The following is a 23661-nucleotide window of genomic DNA, read 5'->3' as shown; positions in this document are numbered from 1 at the left end:
TTTTTTTTTTTTTTCTGTCTTTTTCCTTTTTATCGGTAACAGGGATCGAACTCACGACCGCCTGCTTGCATGGCAGGCACTTATGCCGCTGAGCTAAATCCCCAGCCCCAACAGTGAATTTCTTAATATGATCAGATATGTAGTTCGTGGTTGAGTTTCTCTATGATACTATTTGAATCAGGATTTGAAGCCTGAATGCTATGATTTATTGATGTGTTCCTTGACTCACTTAATCTTTCCGTTTTTCTTCCAATCCCTGCCCTCCTTGTAACATATCTACTAATGGAAGTAGCTCATCTATGTTATAGCTTCTCGTGTGTGTTCATTGTGTTTTGGTGGCAGTATTGGATATGTTCTACTCTCTGAGTTTTCTATAAATTGTTAGAGCTGGGGAATTAGGTTTATGGGTCTTTTTTCACTTGATTTTTGTTTTAGGAAAAAGACTAATTATTGGTCCTGAGTCCAATTCCTGCTATCAAAAAAGTATATATGAGATAACAAACTACCTTGTTCCTCTTCTCACACCTGTGCTTAAGCTGGGATTGTCTCCCTGTCTCTGTCCCTTCTTGACATCATGGTAACAGTAGAATTATGAAAGAGGAAGGCAGAACGCACAGTGCCTTTTCAGGGGTAGACATAGAATTGTTGCTGGAGCTTTGGAGAACTGGAACTACCAAGTCACATGGCAAAAAATGCTGGCCACAGAGCCCTGAAGAAAGGAAACAATACTATGTTCTGTCCCATTGGTGATCATTACATAGATCATTTCATTCATCGGGAGTTGCCCAGTGATGATATTCCAGCCTCTTGTTCTTTCTTAATTTATCCCCAAGAAATTTTGAATGGGAAAGGCAGGATATAGGCTTGTTTTTTTTGGTTTCTTTTCCCCGAACCAGGAATCAGAACGCAGGACCTCATACCTACCAAGGAGATACCATGCAATGAGTTATTTCCCAGCTGTAAAACTTTTTTATTTTGACAGAAGGTCTCACTGAGTTGCCTGGGTTCAAATTTGTGATCTTCCTGACTCACTCAGCCTTCCAGAGTGCTGGGATTACAAATGGTTTTTTCCATCAGCTCAGGCTGATCGTAACATAATTTATGTATTTTCTAAGGCAGTTATTATTATTGTTGATACTCAGATTATTAACCAGCGATAATAGGTTCCTTTGACAAAGACCCTGTTAGGTGTTTTGGGAGACAGGGCTGGGGATGAACCCACACCCCATACATGTTGGCAAGTCCTGTGCGATGAACCATAATCCCAGCTCTCGCTGTGCTCTCACCTTGCATTTTCTTAATGATTGGTAACGTAGGGCATCTATTTTCATGCACTTATCGACTGCATTTTGTTGGAGAAGTATCTTTTCCGAGTATTTTCCCTATTTGTCAATCAGGTGTTTTTGTTGTTTGTGTTGTTAAATTGCAGGAATTCTTTACATATTCTGGATATTAATTCCTCATCAGATATGATTTATACATATTGTCTCATATTATGAGTTGCCTTTTCATTGTGTGAATTGGTCAGCTTTCTGTTGCTGAAGCAAAAATCCTGACATCAACTGAAAGTAGGAAAGGTTTATTTTGCTTATGTTTCAGAGGGTTTGGCCCATGGCCACCCAACTCCATTGCTTCTGATCTGTCATGAGCAGAATGCCATAGCAAAGCATGCTGTGTACCTCCTGAGGAGACAGGATTTTTAAGAGAACAAGGGGCTGGCAATACAGCTCAGTGGTGCAGCACTTGCCTGGCAAGAATGAAGTGATGAGTTCATTCCGAGTACCAAAAGCAGAAAACAAAACGAAACAGAGAGTTGGAGGGGAAGGGGTTAGGTGTGGTATAAAGCTCCCAAGTTCACACCGCTGTGCTTAGCTGATCTCTCAGCATCTCAAGCCAATCCAGCTGGCAGGTAGATTGAGATTAATCATCATACTTTTGTGTGTGTTTGTGTGTGTGTGTGTGTGTGTGTGTGGTACTAGGGATTGAGCCTCCATTGCTCACTCTGATCTGAATTCTCAGCCCTTTTTTAATCTATTATTGATTTTGAGACAGGATTTCAGTAAGTTGCTAAACTGCCCAAGCAGACACTCTCAATAACATCTTTTCATGCACAAAAAGTTTTAATTTTGAGGAGGTACAATTTATGTTGCTTTTTTTTTTTTTTCCTTTTTCCTTTTTAGTGATACCGGGGATTGAACTCACGACTGCCTGCTTTACAAGGCAGGCGCTTATGCCGCTGAGCTGAATCCTCAGCCCTTATGTTGCTTTTTAAAAATTTTTAAATTTAATTAAATTAATTAATTTATTTATTTATCAGTACCAGGATCGAACTGAGAGTTGCAAGGCAGGCGCTTATGCCGCTGAACTAAATCCCTAGCCCCAGCCCCCTAATTTTTTTTTAAGCCTGTGCTTTCAGTGTTATATCCAAGAAATCATTGCCAAATCCAATGTTATTAAAGTTTTCTGTGTTTCTTGGAAGAGTGTTGTAGTAAAGATCTGACATTTTGATATTGGGACTGTCTTAATTTTTATAGAGGGTGTAAGTTAAGGGCCAACTTCATTTTTTGCACCCTTTGCTGAAAATTGCTGTTTGCCTATCAGTAGTTTTTACGTCCTGTTGTTCCCCCCCCAAGTCACTTGTTACAGTTTCTTTCTGTGTGATTCACTTTACTTTTGGGTTTTTTTTTTTTTTTTTTTTTTTTTTTTGTTGTTATTTTTAAAGGGGGAAAGGTTTATTTAGCTCACAGTTTGTCGACATTTCAGTCCATAATTGGCTGGCTCCAAGGCAAGGTGGCACATGGCCAAGGGGCAGCAGTTCATGGCAGCAGAACTCAGCAAAAATAACAGTGAAGAGAGGGAAGGGCCAAGCCTCTTTCTGTCCCTCACATTGTTTGCAGGCTGCCTGTTCCAGGGCAAGTAGAGCACTCACACTCTAAATCTCAGCCTTGGACCATGAGTTAGTCACAAAATTTAGATTCAGCGGCCTCCAAAAAGACCGCCCCACAAGCATGACCCACATGGCTTTGGGAGGACAGTTCTGCACAACCATAACATTCTGCCCCCTCAAAGACGCATGTACATTCCTTTATGAAAAAAGCATCTAGTCCATGTCTAAAAGCTGCCAAAGTCCTAACGGTTTCAGTATTGCTGAAAAGTCCAAGTCCCAAGTCTTCTCTAAGATCTAAGGCAAACTCTTAGCCACAAGCTCCTGTATAAATGAAAAGAAAGTTAAGTACTTCCAGCGTTCAATGGCACGAGATAAAGATTTCCATTCCAAAAGATACACACAGGGGGATACAAAGGAATGGAACCAAAGCAAGTCCAAAATTCATCAGGGCAAACATTCAGTCCTCTGTGCAGCATCTGAGGCAATTTGTGGCAAGATACAAACTCCAAAGGACTTGGGTGGCTCTGCCCTTGGGGCACCACCGGTGCTCATAGCTTCCATGGCTTCTGTCTCGGGCCCACTCTGCTACCTCCTTGCAGTTTTCCTCAAACAATTCACATTCCTGGCTTCTCTAAATTTCTGTGGTCTCCAACTGCACCTTTGGCTTTATATTCACAAGCTTCACACACTCTGGGTCACACTGCCTGGCCTCTCAGGCCTTCTGAAATCTGGGTGGAAGCCTTTCTGACCCCCAGCTCTTCGGTTCTGCATGTACCTAAAACCAGCACCGCATGGATGATGCCAAAGTCTGCTGCCAGGTGGGCTTCCCTTGCTCTTGGCTGGAAGGGTTTAGTGTTTGGCTTGCTGAGCACTCTGAATCCAGTTTTGAGGAACAAATTCTGTATGCTGCTGCTGTTCTGGAACATGGTTCCCCGGGCTTTCTCTTCCTGGCAAAGTCTCTCCCTGTTGGAATTGTGAGGCTGCAAAAGGTGGAGTCCTACTGTGTATGATGCCCTCATGCCATCTTTCCTACCCTCCTGTTACTTCTCAGCAATCACAATCTCCTCTGTTGTTTCTGAAGTCCACAGCTTTAGTACAGCTTCCTTTGTGGTTAAACTCACAATATTTTATATCATTCTCTTGGGCTCTTTGCTCTTGATTCTCACATAAATCTGGCTAAAAACCATCAGCAGTAGCTATGCCACCACTTCAACATTAGACTGCCTTGAAATTTCTTCTACCAGATTAGTCTGTCATCCTACAAAGTCTCTGGACATGAGAAAAAAGCAGACAAACTTTCTGCCAAGCCATAACACACATCGTCTGGAACCCAACAGCCAGGACAGTCTTTCCCAGCAGAAACCTGAGTCTGGTCTTTACCAGCAGGATTTCTATCAGCTTTCTGGTCTTCTGAACTCTGCTGACCAGAATCTCCCATACAGAATAATAGCCTAAGGATTCTAGCTCTACTTTTTCAGCCGACATCTCTGAACCTTTCCAAATTCTTCCCACAAGCCATTCCCAAAGTCTCCAGGTCACGTATAGTAAACCTGACTCACTCACTTCAACCCACTTCTTTAGTACCAAATTCTGTCTTGGTTCTCTCTTGCTAAGACAAAATACCCAACACCCAAAGTTAAAGAAAGAAAAGCTTATTTAGCTCCAGTTTGTAGAGGTTTCCGTCCATAATTAGCAGGCTCCAAGGCAGGGTGGTGCCTGGCAGAGGGGCAGTAGTTCCTGGCAATGGAAGACAGTAGAATCATCAGTGGAAAGAGCCGTTTTGCTTTTGATGTTTAGAGATGACTTACTGTTAGTGTTTTGTCTTATGATTATGTAAAATGTATGGCTCTAAAGTCAAATCTACTAACCACGGTCTGCGGATCCAGAGGAAAAACCACGCAGAGCTAAACTGCAGTTGAGTGGTTGAGATGATGAGACTATGCACAGCACACCTGAAATGTTTACTGTGTGGCTGTTTCTGGGGCCAAGGGCATAGCTCTGTGAGAGAGTGCTTGCCTAGCACACCTGAGGCCAGAAAAGAAAAATTACTGTGACTCAGAATGTCGGATCATGTCTCATTCCTTTTTTATGTGCATAGGTGTTCACTGGGTATAACAGCCACTCCCTATTGTGGACATTTGGGTTGTTTTTGCCCTCTTATTATAGATAGTGTTACAAATTCAAAATAAAGGGTTGTTTTTTTTTTTTCAGAAACTCTCTGAAGACAATCATAATTCCATGCTGCCGCCCATTTTCCAGTATTTCAAGTGCAATAAAAGACAAACTGTCCATGGTGTTGTGCCCACTTAGTAATACCCTTCCAGGCTTCCTGTTCTTCAAGGCCTAGATGATTTTAAGTCTGGTGTGACTTGCTGTGATATGTGTTATCACAGGCTCCAAAGAGGTAGAGGTGTCATTTTGAGTCCTCTGCCCTGTTTAAGTTTCTCTTTAAAGGTGAAAGATGCGTTGGACATGTGCATGCCTTGACAGGCTGAGGCAGAAGGATTGTGAGCCCAGCCTGGGCTACATAGTCAGACACTGTCTCTAGGAAAAACGTGAGCGAGAGAGATGAGTACATGTTTCCCCTCTCTTTCTAGCTGAGCTCCTCGCCAAAAAACAGCCATTAAAAACCAGTGAGGTCTACTCTGACGATGAGGAGGAGGAAGAAGATGACAAGTCCAGTGAAAAGTCAGACCGCTCGTCCCGAACATCCTCATCTGATGAGGAGGAAGAGTAAGCCGTGTACCCTTGGTCTGGAAGGCAGGCCCAGCGGGCACTGAGGGGACCTTAGTGCAGTTTCCAGGGTCTCCGCCTCAGCTCAGTGTCCTGAGGTGCTGGACTTCTTCTTTTTCCATAGCAGGGGACGTTTTATCTGGGCCCAGGGGGAGGTGACTTCCATCCCCTGCCATCATCCACTCTGGTCAAGAGCAGACTCCTTTCTGGAGCTTTACTTCTCCTCCTAGTTATGGCTGAAGAATTGGATGGTACATATCTGTCTTGTTCCGTTTTTGTGATGAACATTTCTCCTGCCCCTCTGTCCCTTGCAGGAAAGAAGAGATCCCTCCCAAATCACAGCCAGTCTCCTTGCCTGAAGAGTTGAATCGGGTGCGATTATCACGGCATAAGCTAGAGCGCTGGTGTCACATGCCTTTCTTTGCTAAAACTGTCACAGGATGTTTTGTACGGATCGGCATTGGAAACCACAACAGTAAACCAGTTTACCGGGTAGGAATTTCTCTCTTTGTTACAATGATTCTCTGCTGGATGTAGGAATTATTGAACAAATATGTCACTCTTCTGCCACCATTTGTGTCTTGGTCACCTTCCTTACTAAACTCTATAGATAATGACTTTATCAAAAGGATAAAGGTCTGAGGGACACAGCGGAGAGAATCCACGCTGTGGAGGGCAAGAACGTGAGAGAAACAAAGCAAGAGACCAGGGTTTGCGCACCCCACCACCATGACCTGCAGCCTCCCGCCTCCCCACATCTTCACACATGTGCTGCCTCCCTGTAGTGCTAAGCTAGGGACTAAGCCTTCAAGCCACAGTACCTAGGAGGAGAAAAGATCCCAGCTCCAGCAGACTAGAAAACAGATTCCACTTGAGGTGCCCTAGAACAGTACAAGCTTGTGATCAGAGATTATTTGTGACCTACCAAAAAGAACAGGGAGCCTCAGAGAATAGTGGGTTTGGATTTGGGATCATTTTCTCTGCCCCTCCTTCAGTATAAAAAGGGAGAAGGAAATGCTTATGAATTGAGAGTTATATAATCTAGGTTTATTCAACTGAAAAATAAATGAATAAAAAATTTTCCATTTTACATGCCAAGTGACTGCTAGGCTAGAGCAGGTAAGAGAAAACAGCCACATGTGGTTCTTCTGGGAGGCTGAGGCAAGAGGATCACAAGTTCAAGCCCAGCTTAAGAATTTAGTGACTTAGTAAGACTCTGTCTCAGAATTTAAAAGGGAAAGGTAGGCTGTGGATGTAGCTGAGTACAAAGCTTCTGTATTCAATCTCCAGTACCAAAAATTAAAACTGAAAGAATTCCAGTCTTATACAGGTTATGTTGTAGGTTCTAGTGCTACTTGTATTAGTGGATGGCTGGGATATAGTTGTTTGTTCGGTGCTAGGTTGTATGATTTTAATGTACTTACCTCCTTGTATGATAGCTAATAGCGATGCCACATTCCAGAAAGCTGGGCGACAGAAACTGGTGTCCATGATCTTCACGCTTGGTTAATAATCTGGTCCTGGGGCTGGGGATTTAGCTCAGAGGCATAAGCACCTGCCTTGTAAGCAGGCGGTTGTGAGTTCGATCCCTGGTATCGGTAAAAATGAAAAAGACAATCAATCAATCAATCAATCAATCAATCAATCAATAAATAAATAAATAAATAAAATAAGATCTGGTCCAGGAGCTGGGGATTTAGCTCAGCCATGTAAGCGCCTGCCTGGCAAGCATGAGATCACAAGTTCAATCCCCAGTACCAAAAAATAAATAAATAAAATAAAATAAAAAATAAAATCTGGTCCCTGCATGGGGCTCTGGGCTGGAGTTAGAGCTCAGTGATAGGCTTTGGGTTCAATCTCTAGCACAGCAACCCCCATACCCCCACCACCAAAATATAAAAATAAATCTACCCCTAGAGATAGGCACAGTGGCAGGTACTTGTGGTTCTGGGTACTTGGGAAGCTAAAGTAAGAGAATATGTTGAGCCCAGGAGTTCAAGGCCAGCTTGAGCATCATAGTGAGTCCCCAGTCTCAAAAGAAAAAAAGGACCTCAAGCCCGAGTACATCCCGGAGTGAGGTGGGATTAGCTGGCGGGAAGTGTCTGGTGGGACCTCTGTGCCTACTGCCATCATGCCCTGGCTGGAGACCTCCTATGCCCTGCCTGTCCCTCAGAAGCCTCTTCCTGAGATCAGGCCCAAACATCTGCCAGCTGTGGCTCCTTTCAGCATGAGGCACTTGTCTGTGCCCTGGTAGTGGGGCCAGTGTCAGAAAGATGTGGGAAGCAGTGAGAGTCTGCTTTTGACCAATGCTCTGCTTTGTCCTAGGTCGCTGAGATCACAGGTGTTGTAGAAACTGCCAAAGTTTACCAGCTGGGTGGCACCAGAACAAACAAAGGACTGCAGCTGCGGTAAGAGGGGCTTCGGGCGCAGCCTCAGTCCCTCCCCCCAGGCCCTGCCGTCCGCGATGGTTTTGTCACAGTGAGGGGGCAGCCTGGGGACTGTCGCTGCCTGGAGGGAAGACCCCAGTCTCTCCCGTGGGGGAGCCAGGCTGTGCAGTGTAGGACCGCTGCAGCAGGGTTCCCGAGTGACCCCACCAGCGCCTTGCGGCCAGTGCTGTTTGAGCTACTAAATGTTTACTGTGTACCAAGCACTGTTACAGGCTTCAGGAGAAAGGAGAGAATAAAACAGATACACCAGATCCCTGCCTTGGCTGGGTGTGGTGGCCTGTGTCTGTAATCTTAGCACTGGAAGGCTGATGCGGGAGGACCACTGTAAGTTCAAGGCCAGCGTAGGCTACGTAGTGAGAACTTGTCTCAAAAGAAATCCAACCCTCCTGGAACCTGAGAATTCTAAAGACCCCACACAGGAAGTATGGAAGTACCGTAGTGCCTCAGTTTTTTTTTGTTGTTGTTGTTTTAGATTTCTTTTTTTTTTTCTTTTCTTTTTTTTTTTGTACCGGGGATTGAACTCGTGACCTTGTGCTTGCCAGGCAGGTGCTTATGCCACTGAGCTAAATCCTGGGCTTTTTGTTTTTTTAAAGAGAAAAAAAATAAAATTTAAAAACACAACAATTAGGGGGTAACAATGGTATATATATTGCACATTGTTATCTTCAAATCAGTTCCTTAGAATACAAGATATCTACATTTAATCCTCTGAACAATACTGTCAAACCTTTCTCTTCTGTGAGCTCAGAGAAATCAGTAATATAACTGTTTAACCAGCTTTTATGTACATAGTTGCTTTCAGTATCTCACGAGTGAGAAAATGTGATGTTTATACATGTCTGATTTATTTCACTAATGAGCATGATCTCAAGTTGTATCCATTTAGATATAAAGTCTCAAGTTTGTCCTTCTTTATGGCTGAGTAGTACTCCATTGCATAAAAATACTACATCTTTTTTTTTTTTTTTTGTCTTTTTGAGACAGGGGGTCTCTCTGTGCAGTGCAGACTGTACTTGAGTTCACTTTGTAGCCCAGGCTTTTCTTGAACTCACAACGATCCTCCTGTCTCAGCCTCCCAAGTGTTGGGGTTATAGGTGTGAGCTACCACGCCTGGCTACCACATCTTTTTTATCTATTCTTCAGTTGATGGACATTTAGGTTGTTCCCAAGATCTGGCTATTACAAACTGTGCTGCTATAAACACTGGTGCACATATATCACTATCATGTGATGTTTTTCATTCTTCTAGGAAGATACCCAGCAGGTCAATAGCTGGGTTAAATGAGACCTCCAATCCTAGTTTTTTGAGGAATCTCCACACCGATTTCCACAATTGTTCACCAGTCTGCATTCCCACCAGCAGTGGAAAAGAGTTCCTTTTTCCCTCAGCCCCTCCAGCATTTGTTATTGCTTGATTTCTTAATAATAGCCATTCTTTCTAGGGTAAGGTAAAATCTCATTGTTGTTTTTACTTGCATCTCTTGAATGACCAGTGCTGTTGAACAGTTTTTCACATATTTATTTACTGTTTATATTTTTTCATCTGAGAAGTGTGTATTCATTTCAGATGTCCATTTTTGGACTGGGTCTTTAAATTTGAGAAGACTGATTTTTTTTTTTTTTTTTTTTTAGTTATATGTTTGTCTTTATATGTTCTCAATAGTAGTCTTTTGTCTGAAAAACAGCTGGCAAGCATTTTCTCCCACCTTGTGGGCTGTCTCTTCACTCTGTTGGTGGTTTCTCTGGCTGTGCAAAAACTTTTTAAAAAGATGAAATCCAGGCTGGGGATTTAGCTTAGCAGCACAAGCATCCCCCTGGCAAAGTGGAAGGTAGTGAGTTCGATCCCCGGTACAAAACAGAGAAAGATGAGATCCCAGTTGTTGATTCTGTGTGACAGTTCCTGTGCAGTTGGGGTTTTATTCATAAAGTCTTTGCCTACATCTGTGTCTTCAAGAGTTTCATCTACTTTGTTTTCCAGTAGATTTTATTGTTTGTGTTTTAAAATTTAGATCTTTGATCCATTCCGAATTTAGTTCAGTGCATGGTGAAAGATGTGAGTCCCACTTTAATCTTCAGCATGTGCAAAGCCAGTTTTTCCAGCACCGTTTATTAAAAAAGCGCCTGAGTTGATGAACTTGATTTGTTTTACAGTTTGGGAGAGGATGACTGTATTTGCAGTTGTATGGGAAAGATGGTTGTGGTCAGGTTTGTCACCCCATGCAGAATTTGTGAATGGAAGCAAGATTTTGTCAAGCGCTTTTGTTTGCAAACAGAAGTGTTGGCAAGCAGAGTTATTACTATACTTTGCCAGGACTGCACAGCAAATAACCAGCAGTAGAGCTGGCAGGCCTCCAGTCTGACTTGTTAGTGTCGGTCTCTCCCTTCCCGCACCCACCCCTTTGTCCTCCCAGCTTTTCTTAAAAAGACAGTTGGGCCAGGTGTGGCACTCACCTGTAATCCAGCGCTGCATGAGGCTGGGGCAGGAGGACCGCAAGTCTGCGCCAGCCGGGGCGTCGTAGCGATTTAGCCATCTCTCCCTGTGCAGGCACGGCAGTGACCAACGAGTGTTCCGCCTCGAGTTTGTCTCCAACCAGGAATTCACTGAGAGTGAGTTCATGAAGTGGAAGGAAGCGGTGAGTGGCAAGGCTGCCAGCAGGTGCGCGTGGAGACGGACGCTGTCTCGTGCTCTCACTAATGCTTTCCTGCCGTGTTTCCGTGCAGATGTTTTCTGCTGGCATGCAGTTGCCCACTCTCGATGAAATCAACAAAAAGGAATTATCTATTAAAGAAGCTCTTAATTACAAATTTAATGATCAGGACATTGAAGAGGTAAGAAACCTGGTACCCCAGAGCCTGGAGCTTTATCACATTCATTGGATTACAGAGCCATGGTTTGCTTTCCTTTTCCTAACATTTTCAGTTAGACGTGAAGGCGAGGGAATACCTACCCTGCTGCCGTGTTGGAGTTGGGGGTTTCTCTGAACGATGCTTACAGATAGAGCCACACAGACCTGATTCGTTCAAGTCCAAGGCGTGTGCATTCTGCTAGGCTTCATCTTCTAGACCATTCTTTATCCAAAGCACTGACCTTCGTCCTCTTGGACAGTGGCTTGCCTTACACTGCCAGGCCTTTGAGCTGCTCTGTTCTCTGTGCACAGCCCTCAGACTGTCCCAGAAGAACCACTGGGACCTTGGCAGCAGCATAGCAGTCCTCAGAATGCACTCACTTGGCCGTGCTGCAGGAGGAGCAGTCCTGCTAAACTAGCTGATTGCCTCCAAAGTGGGGTTGCATAGCCTGTCTACAAATAGTAGTTTGGGAATAGCTCACTGCTGGTATCTCCTCCCCGGTACAGATTGTAAAAGAGAAAGAAAGGTTCAGAAAAGCTCCACCCAACTATGCGATGAAGAAAACTCAGCTGCTGAAGGAAAAGGTAAGGCCCTGTGCTCCATCCTCTGCCCATCCTCTAAGAGGAAATCCAGTGCATTGTTACGGACTGGGGAGTGAACCAGGGGCCTTCGTCCTAAGGCCAGGCTAGCAGTGAATTTGAGATCCTCCTGCCTCGGCCCTAGGCATCCGCTACTGTACCCCAGAAAAATCAGTCTTTTCCAACCTCTGCCAAGTTTGTGGTTAGCAGGTTTAGGAGAAAGGTCTTGACCTGATTATAAGCAACATAGTCCCTTCCTGCTACCTGGGTGGCATCCCTTGAGCATTTTTCCTTATATTAAAATTGGTCTTGTTGCCAGTGATACAGCTTGGTGGCATAAGCACCTGCCTGGCAAGTACAAAGTCCTAGGTTTGATTCCTGGTACCAAAATAAAAAAGAAAGAAATCAGTTGGCTGGGGATTTAGCTCAGCGGCATAAGTGCCTGCCGTGCAAGCAGGCAGTCGTGAGTTCGATCCCCAGTACCGATAAAAAAGGGAAAAGACAAAAAAAAAAGAAAAGAAAAGAAAAAGAAATCGGTCTTGTTTGCTCCAATCTGCTTACTTTCCAGTTACTTTAGTTCATTTATAAGATCGACTCAGGAGCTAGATACGGTTCCACACATTTATAATCCCATCACTAGGGGAGGCTGAAGCAGCAGGACGACGAATTTGAGGCCAACCTAGTGAGACTGTTTCAAAAAAGGAAATTAATTATTTAAAATACATCCCACTCCCCAGGCGAGTGTCCAGCACTGGATCTGAACAAATGACATTGTAGAGGGTGGTTTTCCATGCCTGACCTCCAGATGAAGCAGCTTTAGTTTAGCCATGTGCTGGGTTTAAGGTTGATATTGCAGAGCCCGGGGGCCATGCAGGAAGGTGTCACTGCTGTGAAGAATTAGACCTTTCCGAAGTACTCTGCACTGCCCCGTCCCCTCTCTGGTGCTGTATGCATCACGTGCGGGCCTTGCCTGTGCTGGAGTGAGGGCATCTGCGAGACAGAGCCAGCCGGCCGGAGGTCACACCTGTCTCTGTGCAGGCCATGGCTGAGGACCTGGGAGATCAGGACAAAGCCAAGCAAATCCAAGACCAGCTGAATGAGCTGGAGGAGCGCGCAGAGGCCCTGGACCGCCAGCGGACCAAGAACATATCTGCCATCAGGTATGTGGCCCAGCCTCTTCTGCCTGGGCTTCCCCTCAGCAACAATGAGGAGGTAGCCCGTGGCCAGGTGCCCAGTTTGCCACTCAGGGTCCACACACCTGTCAGGGGCCATCGGCTCCTTCCTGCTTTCACAGCCCGCTTCTCATGCCCTCTCTCCCTCCCTCACAGCTACATCAACCAGCGGAATCGCGAGTGGAACATCGTGGAGTCTGAGAAAGCTCTGGTGGTGAGTAAGGAAGTTTCACAGGCTCCCTGCAAAGACGCAGATGAAATGATAGGAAATCTTGGCCATGTGTTGCCTAGGTGTCCGTTTCAGTCGTGAAGATAACGTGTGCACACAGGTGCACGTGGCCTGCCACACATCCTCCCACATCCCCAGTGAGTGACGGAAAGCAGCAGTCTTCCACCCTGGGCTCCCCACACAGTCACTCACCTCATCAGTGTCTGCTGTGTGACTCCTGCTCCTCTCGGCTCTAGTGCCTATAAAAGGCTCCTGATCGTTCAGTCCCTTGCAGAGGTGTCATCACACTTAAGTTCGCATGAGTGAGGAGGGGTAGGCTTCTCCCTGATGCGTGCTGTGTGTTTCAGGCTGAAAGCCACAACATGAGGAACCAACAGATGGACCCCTTTACGCGGCGGCAGTGCAAGCCTACCATCGTCTCTAACGTGAGTGTCCGAGGAGGATGTCTTCTGGCGGGACCCAGATTCTAGGACGCAAAGTGCCTCCCATTAGGAAGTTAATAGAGAAGTTAAAAATAAGGTCTGCTAGCTGGGATTTGCTCGCCTCAAGCTCTCGGCTCTGGATACTGCCCTTTTCACTTTGCTGCAGGGCATGTGCGTAGTAAGGACAGGCATGAACTTGTAGGAGGCCAGGGCCAGCCCCTCTGTGCCAGGGTGGGCTTGCAGTGCAGAAGAGTTTTGAGTAACCCTTCTCCAGAATAATTGGGACCAAAGTGTTCTGGAGTTCAGGGGTTTTTGGATTTGGGAATATCCGTGTATATATATAATGGCTGGGCCCCAAGTCTAAATGCAGAATTCACTTATATTTCATACACATGATACATACATGAACTGAAGGTAATTTATATCACGTTTTAGTGTGACTTCAGCTTGTCATGTGGAGCCAAGTATGGAATTTTCTAGTTAGAGCACTGTGTTGGTGCACAAAAGTTCTTGGAATTGGAGCATTTTCGATTTCAGATTCTCAGGTGATGGATGTTGAGCCTGGCTGGGCTAGGCTTAGCTCTAACCTTTCGTGCCCTGTTTTGCTGCCTGAGGAAGCTCCAGTGAACCGCCGCTGAGTGCACTGCAAGCTTGCAGGGTTAGACAGGCCCTGCGGTGGATAGTCCCAACTCTGAATGTCGGACAGCCTCCAAAATAACTGATGTTTTTCTCTCAGTCCAGGGACCCAGCTGTCCAAGCTGCCATCCTGGCTCAGCTAAATGCAAAGTACGGTTCTGGAGTGTTACCAGATGCCCCCAAGGAGATGAGCAAGGCAAGTGCAGGGCCACCCTGTGGCTTCGGAGCTGGGCTGCCGGCCAGGACCTGCAGGGTGCACCTTGGCTGGCCTGGGCTTCATTTTCCCACCTGTTGGAACATGGAATCCTGCCTGTAGTCCCTTCTGCATCTCAGTTACTTGCAGATGTACTCAGCAGTTTTGAGTTTTAAGCAGACAGTGTGAACTCTAAGCCCAACACTGCTGCTTACCTAGGGCCACTGTGTCTTTGACACCTGCCTTCTGGACCAGTGCAGCAGACTTCCTCGCGTGTGAAGTTGGGACAACAGTGTACCCATCTGCCTTGCAGGACGCGTAGGATGAGCAGGCACTACCTGATTGAGGTCTTCTGTGGCTCCCAGCTGTCCCAGGGGTTCTGAGTTCTGGTCAGAGGACACCATCATTGGCTGCAGTGGCTTATTTGACTCCTGTTCTTGATGCATTAGTGAAATGAAAAAGTTAAATTTATATTTCCCCTTTTCCCTGAAAAGAAGTCTTAAACACAGAATAATCAGCCTTGAAAACTAGAGAACAAAAGTTTCCAACCTTACCTGTCTTACAGAGTACCCAGTGAGCAAGAGAATAGAAATGACATTTAAAAATAACTTGTTCCCAGGTGTAGTGGTGCATGCTTGCAATCCCAGCACTTAGGAGGCTGAGGCAAGAGAATCACTGAATTTGAGGCCAGCCTGGGCTACATAGTGAACTGAAGGCCAGTCTGAACTACACAGTGAGAGCCTGTTTCAAAGTTAGGGGCAGCTTCCCTTCCTACTTTGTATTGCAGACAGGAGTCTTCCCTTTCTTCACTTTGAAACCCGAAAAGGCTTCAGAAAGGAAGGTGTTTATCTTGGCCCTTCTACCCTCCCTTAGAAAAAGAAGGGGAGGGAAAGAAGAAGAAAAGCAAAAAGTCCTTCAGTGAGGAAATCCGTGAGCCCATGCAAGCACTTGGGCCACGGCTGGCTACACCTCTGACTAGCTCTGTTCTCCTTGCAGGGTCAAGGGAAGGATAAAGATCTGAACTCTAAGTCAGCCAGTGACCTCTCAGAAGACTTGTTCAAAGTGCACGATTTTGATGTGAAGATCGACCTCCAGGTCCCCAGCTCAGGTATGGGAGGCGGGGCGGTGTCAAAAGCTGAGGACTGATGCCGGGAAGAGATGGGGTGCACCTCAGGCCAGGGCCACCCTGGCCGCAGCTGGGTGTGAGAGGGCACAGGCAGGAGGAGTGAGCGAGGACCAAAGCAGTGCGGCAGCAGCTTCCCGGCCTTCCCATGTGGTTACTCCTCTTTTGCAGAGTCAAAGGCTTTGGCGATCACCTCCAAGGCTCCGCCTGCCAAGGATGGGGCTCCAAGGAGATCTCTGAACTTAGAAGACTACAAAAAGCGACGGGGGCTGATTTGAGCCCAGCCTGCTGCTTCCAACCCCGCATGCCCATCAGTTCCCAGCTTTCCTCTTCCCCTTTGATCTGCCCTCTTTGGGCTGGAGCAGCAACAGAACTGGGAAGAGACTCCATGAACTGCCAGCCATCTGTAATATAAACCATTTGCTGTATAAACTCCCTGTCTGCACCATCTCCCACCAACTTCAGGCCCGCCCAGGGTGGATCTGAGCTCTTTTGAGCTTTTCCATGTCTTTAGATTTGTGTTTGCCTTTCTTTTTTTTAACCAGCACAATTCATTGGCCACTCTGCACGCATTCAGTATTACCATGGAGCTGGGATCCTTGCTGAGCCCTCAGTGGCCACAGCAGGGGCGTGGGTCAGTCCCCTCCACGCTGCCCCAGACCCAGCCACTGAGCATTGGCACTGGCCCTTGCAGAGGGAGCAGGGACTGGGCACCTGCAGCCCTGCTTCCTCTCCTCATTGCTCTCCTCTTCCTGTCTTTGTGGAAGAGGGGTTTTCAAAACCAATTTAATTTCCAAAAAGTGTACATTTGTGGGGAGGGGGGGTCTAATTTGAGAGAGAGAGCGCGTGTGTATATGTGTAAGTGTGGATTTTTTTTATCATTTTTTAAAAATGCAGTACTCTTTGTATCAGTCTGTCATGAGTCTATAGCTGTTTCAGATTTTTTTCAGCTGTACTTTAGCATCTGAAACTGCAAGAAAGAAACTCATTAAATGTGATTCTTCTTACTAAACAGGCCTGACTGCTGTAGCTGTACCTTCCTCCCCCTCCCCACCCTAGAGCAAAGCCCAGGCTGTGTCACGCTGGTGGGAGGGAGCCCAGGGAAGCCGCAGAGGCGTCCCCATCGGGGGTCCAGCCTGCAGCTTCTCAGCCCAACACAGAGTGTGTGCCTGTCTCTTCCTGGTGATTCTGTTTTGGCGAGAATACCATTTTGTTTTGTTTTTTAAGAGAAATTATCCAACATGAATGTGGAGAGCAAACACAAAAAGATTTAGGTTGCAAATGTTAGCGGCCTGTGTGTCTGCGTAGCTACATGGTAAGCGTGTATATGGTGTGGCTGGGGGAAGCCAGTAAAGAAGCGTGTGTCGTTAGGGAATGTTTAAAGAGAGATAAGCTGACTGCTCGATAATCATTCTCAGGTGTAAAGCTCCAAGTGTAAATAAAAGTGGCATTTAACAAATCTTTTCAGAACAAAGTACAGCTGACTATATATATCAGGAACTGAACTAAAGAAACAGCAGGAGCTGCTGATTTCCAGAGGGGAGGACTAGACGCTCTGCTCTGTACTTCTTCACTCTACTTTTGTATCGAAGGGGGTTGATGGGAAATCATGGAGTTACATTGTATTTAAACATAAAAATGAACTTGATAACACTTCTGGGTTTAGTAGAGCCTCGGTGTTGCTTTAATTTAGTTTACATTTTTTATTTTTAAAACGGCAGTGGATGGTTTTCAAGACGTATTGTGACTGTAAAGTTGGTAAATGTGAGTAGCACAGCTGTGCGGTAGCTGTGCTCAGGGTGGCTGGGAGGAGGAGTGGTGATGGACTCATTAAAACCATATATACTTGAAGAGTCCATCGGCCGAAGCTCTTTGTAGACTGTGTAAATGTGGAATCACAGACTGTTAAACATTGCCTGGGCTCCGCAGTCCCAGGGCTGCCGGGACCTCTTCTATCATGTCAAACTCGGACTTTTTTTCTACTTGGTTTCAAACGACATAAAATCATAGAACCCATATAACTCGCTGGAGTCATTCTGATCCACCATGTAGATCTGTATTTAGTATCATTTGGATTTGGAGAAGTGTTGATTACATTATGGCTGTGTAATAAAATTTTTATTAAAACTGCATCACAGTGTAACCACTTTGCCACCACCTCCTCACCTGCAGCCACGGAAAGCTTCATTCTGAGGCCAAAGCACACAGTGGGAGAGAAACCAGCCAAAGAAGACCCAAAATGGACTCAGCGCGTAGCAGTGAGGCATTTCGGATGCTACGGAACCGAGGACTCGCTGTAGCCTCACTGGGGCAGGGACTCACCAGACACTAGCATGTCCCCAGCTGGCCTTCCTGGTTGGTCAAGGGATTTGTTGGAGAGGACCTGCCCCAGTGATCCCTTCACGGCCCCACCCCGCGTGGTTTCGGTGTTGGGTATAGGACCCAAGGCTGTTTTGTTTTCGTAGAAGCAAGAAGGCCCATGCCTGTATGCCTCGCTCATTCCGTGTGGGTCTGTTTGTGTATTGCTTCTAACAGGTGCAGGGAAAGTCTGATGTCTGCAGCTTCCCTTTAGAAAGAATGCTCTTGTTTTCTATTTCTGTGAAGTCCTGACTTGTCACTTAAATTGTACAGATATTTATAAATAAACTTGATCCATTTTAACAGGGAGATTCAGATTTAGTCCAAGGTTTGCATCCTGAGTGGCACCTCCCAAAGGAAATTGGAAAGTCCTCTTGGAGGACTGAGCCTCTCTTGAGCCTCCTTTTTGTGTCTTTCCTTCCTCTTCTCAGCCTAGTATCCCTGAAAGTAAAAGTGGGTGTTGGTGACTGCAGTAGACTGATGCCCAGAATCCTCTTGCTAGGGCAGTTGCCTAAACCCAGGGAGACCTCATGCTTGGTTCACTTTATCTTGGTAAGGCTCTGTAAGCTTTTCCTAGGGGAGGCACCTAATAGGCTGCCTACTCCTAGTGACTCCGTCCTGACAGCTTGCACTTGGCCCCTGCACAGTTCCTTTGCTCCTGTTTGCTGCCATTGGAGCCCAGGGCCTGAGGGGCTGTGGAGGAGGTGCTAGTGTGCCCCCACCCCTAGCTGCTGAAGCTGGCTGGTCTTTCAGACGTACTTTAACTAGGAAGCAAGGATCCCCCATGGACATATGTGGCAGGTCAAACATGACAGTCATGAGGATAACCAAGGTCAAGCCTGCCTCTGGTGCTGGAAAGAGAAACCCCGGGATCTAGCCTTCAAGAGCATCTGTCCACTGCATTTTTCTACCCTTGACTCCCTCTGCTTGACTTTTGGGGACAGTGGGCCATAGAGCTGAAGACAGCCAGCTAGCTCATCCCTCAGGATCTGGGGGCCCTCAGGAAGCCACTTGTTGCCTGTTTCCAGGGCAAAAGAAGTGACAACCTCCAGAGCAGGCAGAGGGAAGGAGGCGGTAGAGTGTTCAAGGCTGTTCCTGGAGTAGCCATTGATAGCTGTGACCCAGCAGCTCCAGGGAGCTAGGAAATCTGAGCTCAGCACAGTTCTCATGCTTTCCCAGAACAAATCTGGCTCCCCTGGGTGAAATGAAGTCCAAGATGAGCTCCAGGGAAGGCCCCCACAGCCTGCCTTCTGGGCCCAGGCCGGGCCAGTGGAACCTAGTGGTGGCATTTCTTGCTCTGAAGTCCCCTCAGTCCTGGAGCTCAACTCCAGTCCAGTCAACCTAGGGCTGAGCTATCTCCTCTGCACACAAGCTCCCATCTTTCAACAAGAATAAAAGAGGCCATCAAGGCAGCTAGCACAAGACTGTGCCCCCAGGGTTGGGGTCAGGATGGGATAGGGCAGAAGCTGCAGAAGAGCCTGAACGTGAGACAGGGCACTGCAGGAGCTGGCCCCAAAGCCCCCCACCCCAGGCCTGCTCCACCTAGGCTACCTCCAGCTCAATTGGGATCTGGCCAGAGACTTTAAGGCCCTTGTTCCCCTCCCCCATCACACATCCTTTTAAGGATTGTAGGGCTCCATCCCACCACACCACCAAGAGTAATTAAAAAGTTACAGAAATAAGTTATGACTTTCCACAATAACTACCTCATTACCTCCTTCAAAATACCGAATTTTGCCAGGCGTGGTGGCATACGTTTGAAATCCCAGCACTCTGAAAGGCTGAGGCAAGAACATTACCGTGAGTTCAAGTTCAGTCTGGGCTCTGTAGTGGGTTTAGTGTCAGTCTAAACTGCATAATAAGACCCTGTCTCAAAAAAAAAAAAAAAAAAAATCGGACTTTTTCCCTCCTGATTTAGTTGTGGATGGCCCTGCTTTTCTGAGCAGTGATAGAAACCGAACAATAGCCAGGTGTGGCTCTCCCCTGTAATCCCAGCACTCCCAGGAGGCTGAGGCAGGAGGATCCTTGTGAGTTTGAGACCAGCCTGGGCTACAAAGTGAGCCCAAGGCCAGCCTGAACTGAATAGAGACCCTATTTCAAAAAGACAAAAAAAAAAAAAGCAAAGAAAGAAAATATTCGGCCACACTCATTCAGTCTAGCCTGGTTTTTCCCCCATCAGCACCCAGCTCTGAGGTCACCTCCTCCAGGGAGCCTCTGGGTACAGTTCCCATGCCTCCCCCTAGTGTGGTCCTCACCACGCGGTCTATGCCAGCCCCATACCCACGTGTGTCTGAGGCAGCCAGAGCCACCGGACTTGATGACCACCTCACAAGCTGTGAAGAGGAGGTGAGGAGAGACCATGCAAAGCCCTGTGGGCCTCCCAGTTTGGTCTCTCTAACCCAGTCCCTGAGAGGACCTTGAGTAGGCAGTGCCTGGCGGCTGCAGTCTTTCCTACCACCCGGGCTCCTGGCTCAGCCACATGCACCCCGGGCCCCCAGGAACCCAACGGCGCTCATTGTGTGCTTTCCACCACGCACAAAGCCCATTTCATGGCAACTTCCACAGAAGTTTGCCCACTCTGGATGCTGGAAGCACAGGTGTTGCCCACAGTACTGGACCTGGGTTTGGAAAGACCCGCAGCATGCCTGGCTTGTACAGCAATGGGCCCTGCACCGCGTGGCCCAGGACTTACACATCTGGCCCTCTGTCCACTCCATCTTGACCCGCTCCTCTCCACCGCTGAGGGCTCTTTGCCCTCAGGTGCCACACACCTTGGGTGAGAAGCCTGCTTGTGTGTCTCAGGAAGTAGAAACTGGCACAGCACCTGGCAGAGGATGAGCAATGATTTGCCCTGGGCCACTGATTCTGCTCTTGGCTGGCGGTGACAGAACAGAGAGGAATTGGGCAGCCCTGGCAACCCTTGCCCGCCACATCCCCTTGCCCAGCTCTTGGGTCCTGGGGTTGCTGCCTGCCAGGAGAGATGCAGCCCAGGGGCTCAGTGAGCCCTGAGGGCTCAGGCACCTCAGGAAGCAAACAGACCTCTAAGCTCCAGGACCTCACACATGGATAACTCCAGCACTCTGGAAGGCTGAAGCAAGAGGACCACAAGTTCAAGCCCATCCTGGGCAACTTGTTGAGACTGTGTCAAAATAAAAAGGGGTGGGAATGCAGCACAGTGTGCAGGCCCTCGGGTCAATCCCCAGTAGTGCAAGAAGTAAAATTTAAAAAGAGCTGGTGATACAGCTCAGTGTGAAGGCCCTCATTCTGGTCCTGCATAGAGCTGCCCTGAGGCCAAGTGACTCTCTTAGCCTGTCTCAAACAGCCATCTAAGAGCCACCAAAACCTGGGCATGGAAAACAAACAAACACCTGGGCACGTTCTGCTTTGCCTCAGCTCCCATCCCTGAAACCCACATTTTTTTCAGCACATGAGTGGTAGCCTCCTTGTCCTCCATGCGGGCCAGTCTCATTTCCTCCATATCCCTTCTATTCGTGCATCAAAAGTGGGGAGGCCAGGTGTGGTGCCGTGCACACCAGTGGGTCCCAGAACAGGGTGGGACTGAGATACAAGAGAACAAAAGTTGCTTCAAAGTTCATTCCTGGTTCAACAAAGAGAATATCAGAGCTATTTGGGGAACACAGACCCTGCTTCAGTAGGGGCTCCTATTGTTCATCTGATAGGTAAAGCAGACTTGTGAGGAATTATAAGAGGCTTTTTTGAGACAGGGTCTCTCTATGTGGCCTAGACCAGTCTCAAGCTTGTCCCTCTCCTCCCTCAATCTCCCAGAGTGCTAGGATTTATAGACATAAGCCTGGGTGCCCAGCAAGGCAGAACAAGATATTAATGACAGACATGGAGCATAGCACATTAGAAGTGAGGGTCCAGGATAAACTGGCTTATCTATCTGCTCGCCATGGTCTTTTATGAGCGCCTGGATGCTCCTTGCTGAGCCAGTTCACCCCCAGGTCCTTCTCCTGCAGTGGAAGGAGGGTGCTGCAGTGAAGCTTGTTCCCCATGAGACTGGCTCTCCATCCCTCTGTTCCTACGTGTGTCCTCCCTGTCCAGGACCAGCAGGCGCAGGAATGGTAATTCTCCAGTTCCTGGTCCTAGGACATGGGCAAGTGCTTGATGCATGAAGCATATTTTTTACCTGACTTTTCCTTGGTAGCTGGGTTAGCAGCCCAGTGCCCAGTTCACTACAGTCCAGCACTGCCCAGGCTTTTAACATTTTAGTGTTGTTGTTGTTTTTTTTTTTTTTTTTTTTTTTTTTTTTTTTTTTTTTGGTATTGGACATCAAATGTGGGGCACATCTCCCACAGAGCTACACTTTCAGCGACTTGAGAGGCTCTAACGGTTTAAGAGAAGAGACCAGTTCTGCACTGGAGGTCTTGCTTCATGCTGAGTGGTGCGGGGCTGGAGGCAGCAGGTGGTATATGAGGATCTGGGAGAGAAGTGGTAGCCGGGTGACCCATACAGTCAGTAGGCGGCGTTCTCCAAGGACTACACGTCTTGTGGGGTCTGGGGCTATTTCGATGTGGACTCTTAGCACCTAGCTGCGCTGAATTGTAGAATTTTTGTCTTATTTTTTAGATTTAGAGACAGTCTTGCTGTGTAGTTCAGGCTGGTCTCCAGCTGGTGGTGATCTCCCTGACAGCCTTCCTAGTAAGGGATTACAGGTGTGCACCATCAGGCCGGGCAAGTTCTATCTTTGAGGAGCTCAAACAGTGACTGATACAAGAACTGGTTACTTATGTGGGACTTGGACTAGGAGATTTTACAAATGAAGTAACTTGGGGATGTCATTAGACTTACCGAATCCGAGAAGCCTCTTGCAAGCATCATTCCATACGATCTGCAGAAGAACCTCACCAGGTAGATCGGAGCCTTCCTTTTGAGGAAAGGGAACCCTTAAAAGGTGGACTGGAGCCAGGTGTGGGTGCTTATGCCTCTGATCCCAGCACACTAGGAGGCTGAGGCAGGAGGATCCCAAGTTTGAGCTCAACCTGGGCAATTTAATGACTGAAGATGAAGCTCAATGATAAAGATTTAACCCTCAGAACTCGTAGGGTAGGGGAAAGCAGCTGGTTTATCTGAGCTTTATTAGGTTTAGTGCTGTGAAACTGCAGTACTCATATATATAGGTACAGCCTATAAAATAGGCAGAACCAGCTGTCGCATTCAGGTCTCTAATTCCACATACAGTGCTCACTATAGGCCCCCCACACACACACTTTTTTTTTTTTTTTGAGTAGTGGGCATTAAAGCCAGGGCTTTCACACTGACCTACATCCCATGCTAGGCAAGTGCTTTACCACTGAGATGTACCCCAGCGTACATCTCCAATTTTATTCTTACAGCAACTCGCGAGTTGGACAGCAATCCTAGAGAGATGCTTAGTTTAAAGGAGATGAAAACTGTAAAGCCCCAAGAAGAGTCGAAACTCCCGAGCTCGTAAGAAGGAGGCTAGAAGGGATTGTTATGCGCGGCCAGCCAGCAGCGGGACGCAATCCCGGACTCGCTGGGACATTTGGAGAGATCCAGGCTCCACCTCCGCCTCCGCCAGGAAGCTGGGAGCTTCAGGGGCCAACGATGGGAAGCAGCCTCAGCTCGGCCCCGGGCCCTCTCTTATTGGGCGCACAAACTGGGGTGGGGCTTGTTTTGGAGGCTGATGGCCTTGAACTCTGTGGAGACTTGGAAGACTTTGCCTGGGATTGTTGAGAGCAGGAAAGGAACCTCAGGGCCCGGCAGGGAGCAAGAGCACTTCCCTCTAGGCAGGGTCCCGGCCCGCGGAGCCGACTGGAGGAATCGTTCCCAGCCCCAGGACCACGGGGGAGCCCTGAGCCAGGGCCAGGCCCGGACTCTGGTGCCACTCCGCGGAGTCACCCCGAGGCTTCCCCAAGGTGCTAGCGCCGGGCCAACCAGGCTCCACGAAAGTGAAAGGGTTGGGCGGAGGGGGGCGCGTCCCGGGCGGGGCTGCGCAGAGGCTCCGCCCCGGGCGGGCTCGGGCGGCGGGAGCCTCGCGTCTCCAGTCCCCGC

The 23661-nt window shown here is 47.6% G+C and overlaps 1 protein-coding gene across 1 annotated transcript in view; it reads left to right on the top strand.

Annotated features, from left to right (window-relative positions):
- Positions 1–17399, top strand: part of Rtf1 (RTF1 homolog, Paf1/RNA polymerase II complex component) — a 54691-nt gene extending 37292 nt beyond the window's left edge. Inside the window, exons 7-18 of the mRNA XM_003475432.5 lie at positions 5485–5620; positions 5935–6112; positions 7946–8028; positions 10613–10700; positions 10789–10896; positions 11421–11498; positions 12531–12652; positions 12821–12878; positions 13241–13318; positions 14052–14147; positions 15141–15252; positions 15439–17399. Of these exons, the coding sequence (XP_003475480.3) occupies positions 5485–5620; positions 5935–6112; positions 7946–8028; positions 10613–10700; positions 10789–10896; positions 11421–11498; positions 12531–12652; positions 12821–12878; positions 13241–13318; positions 14052–14147; positions 15141–15252; positions 15439–15545 (1244 nt within the window). The 3' untranslated portion in view covers positions 15546–17399. The remainder of the gene's footprint in view (positions 1–5484; positions 5621–5934; positions 6113–7945; positions 8029–10612; positions 10701–10788; positions 10897–11420; positions 11499–12530; positions 12653–12820; positions 12879–13240; positions 13319–14051; positions 14148–15140; positions 15253–15438) is intronic.
- Positions 17400–23661: the final 6262 nt, after the last annotated feature.

The sequence above is a fragment of the Cavia porcellus genome, unplaced genomic scaffold (assembly GCF_034190915.1).
Source record: "Cavia porcellus strain 051 isolate PalLab524CR breed Dunkin Hartley unplaced genomic scaffold, mCavPor4.1 scaffold_6, whole genome shotgun sequence".
Taxonomy (NCBI): domain Eukaryota; kingdom Metazoa; phylum Chordata; class Mammalia; order Rodentia; family Caviidae; genus Cavia; species Cavia porcellus.
Note: the sequence above shows the minus strand (reverse complement) of the source record. Positions and strands in the feature narration are given on the sequence as shown.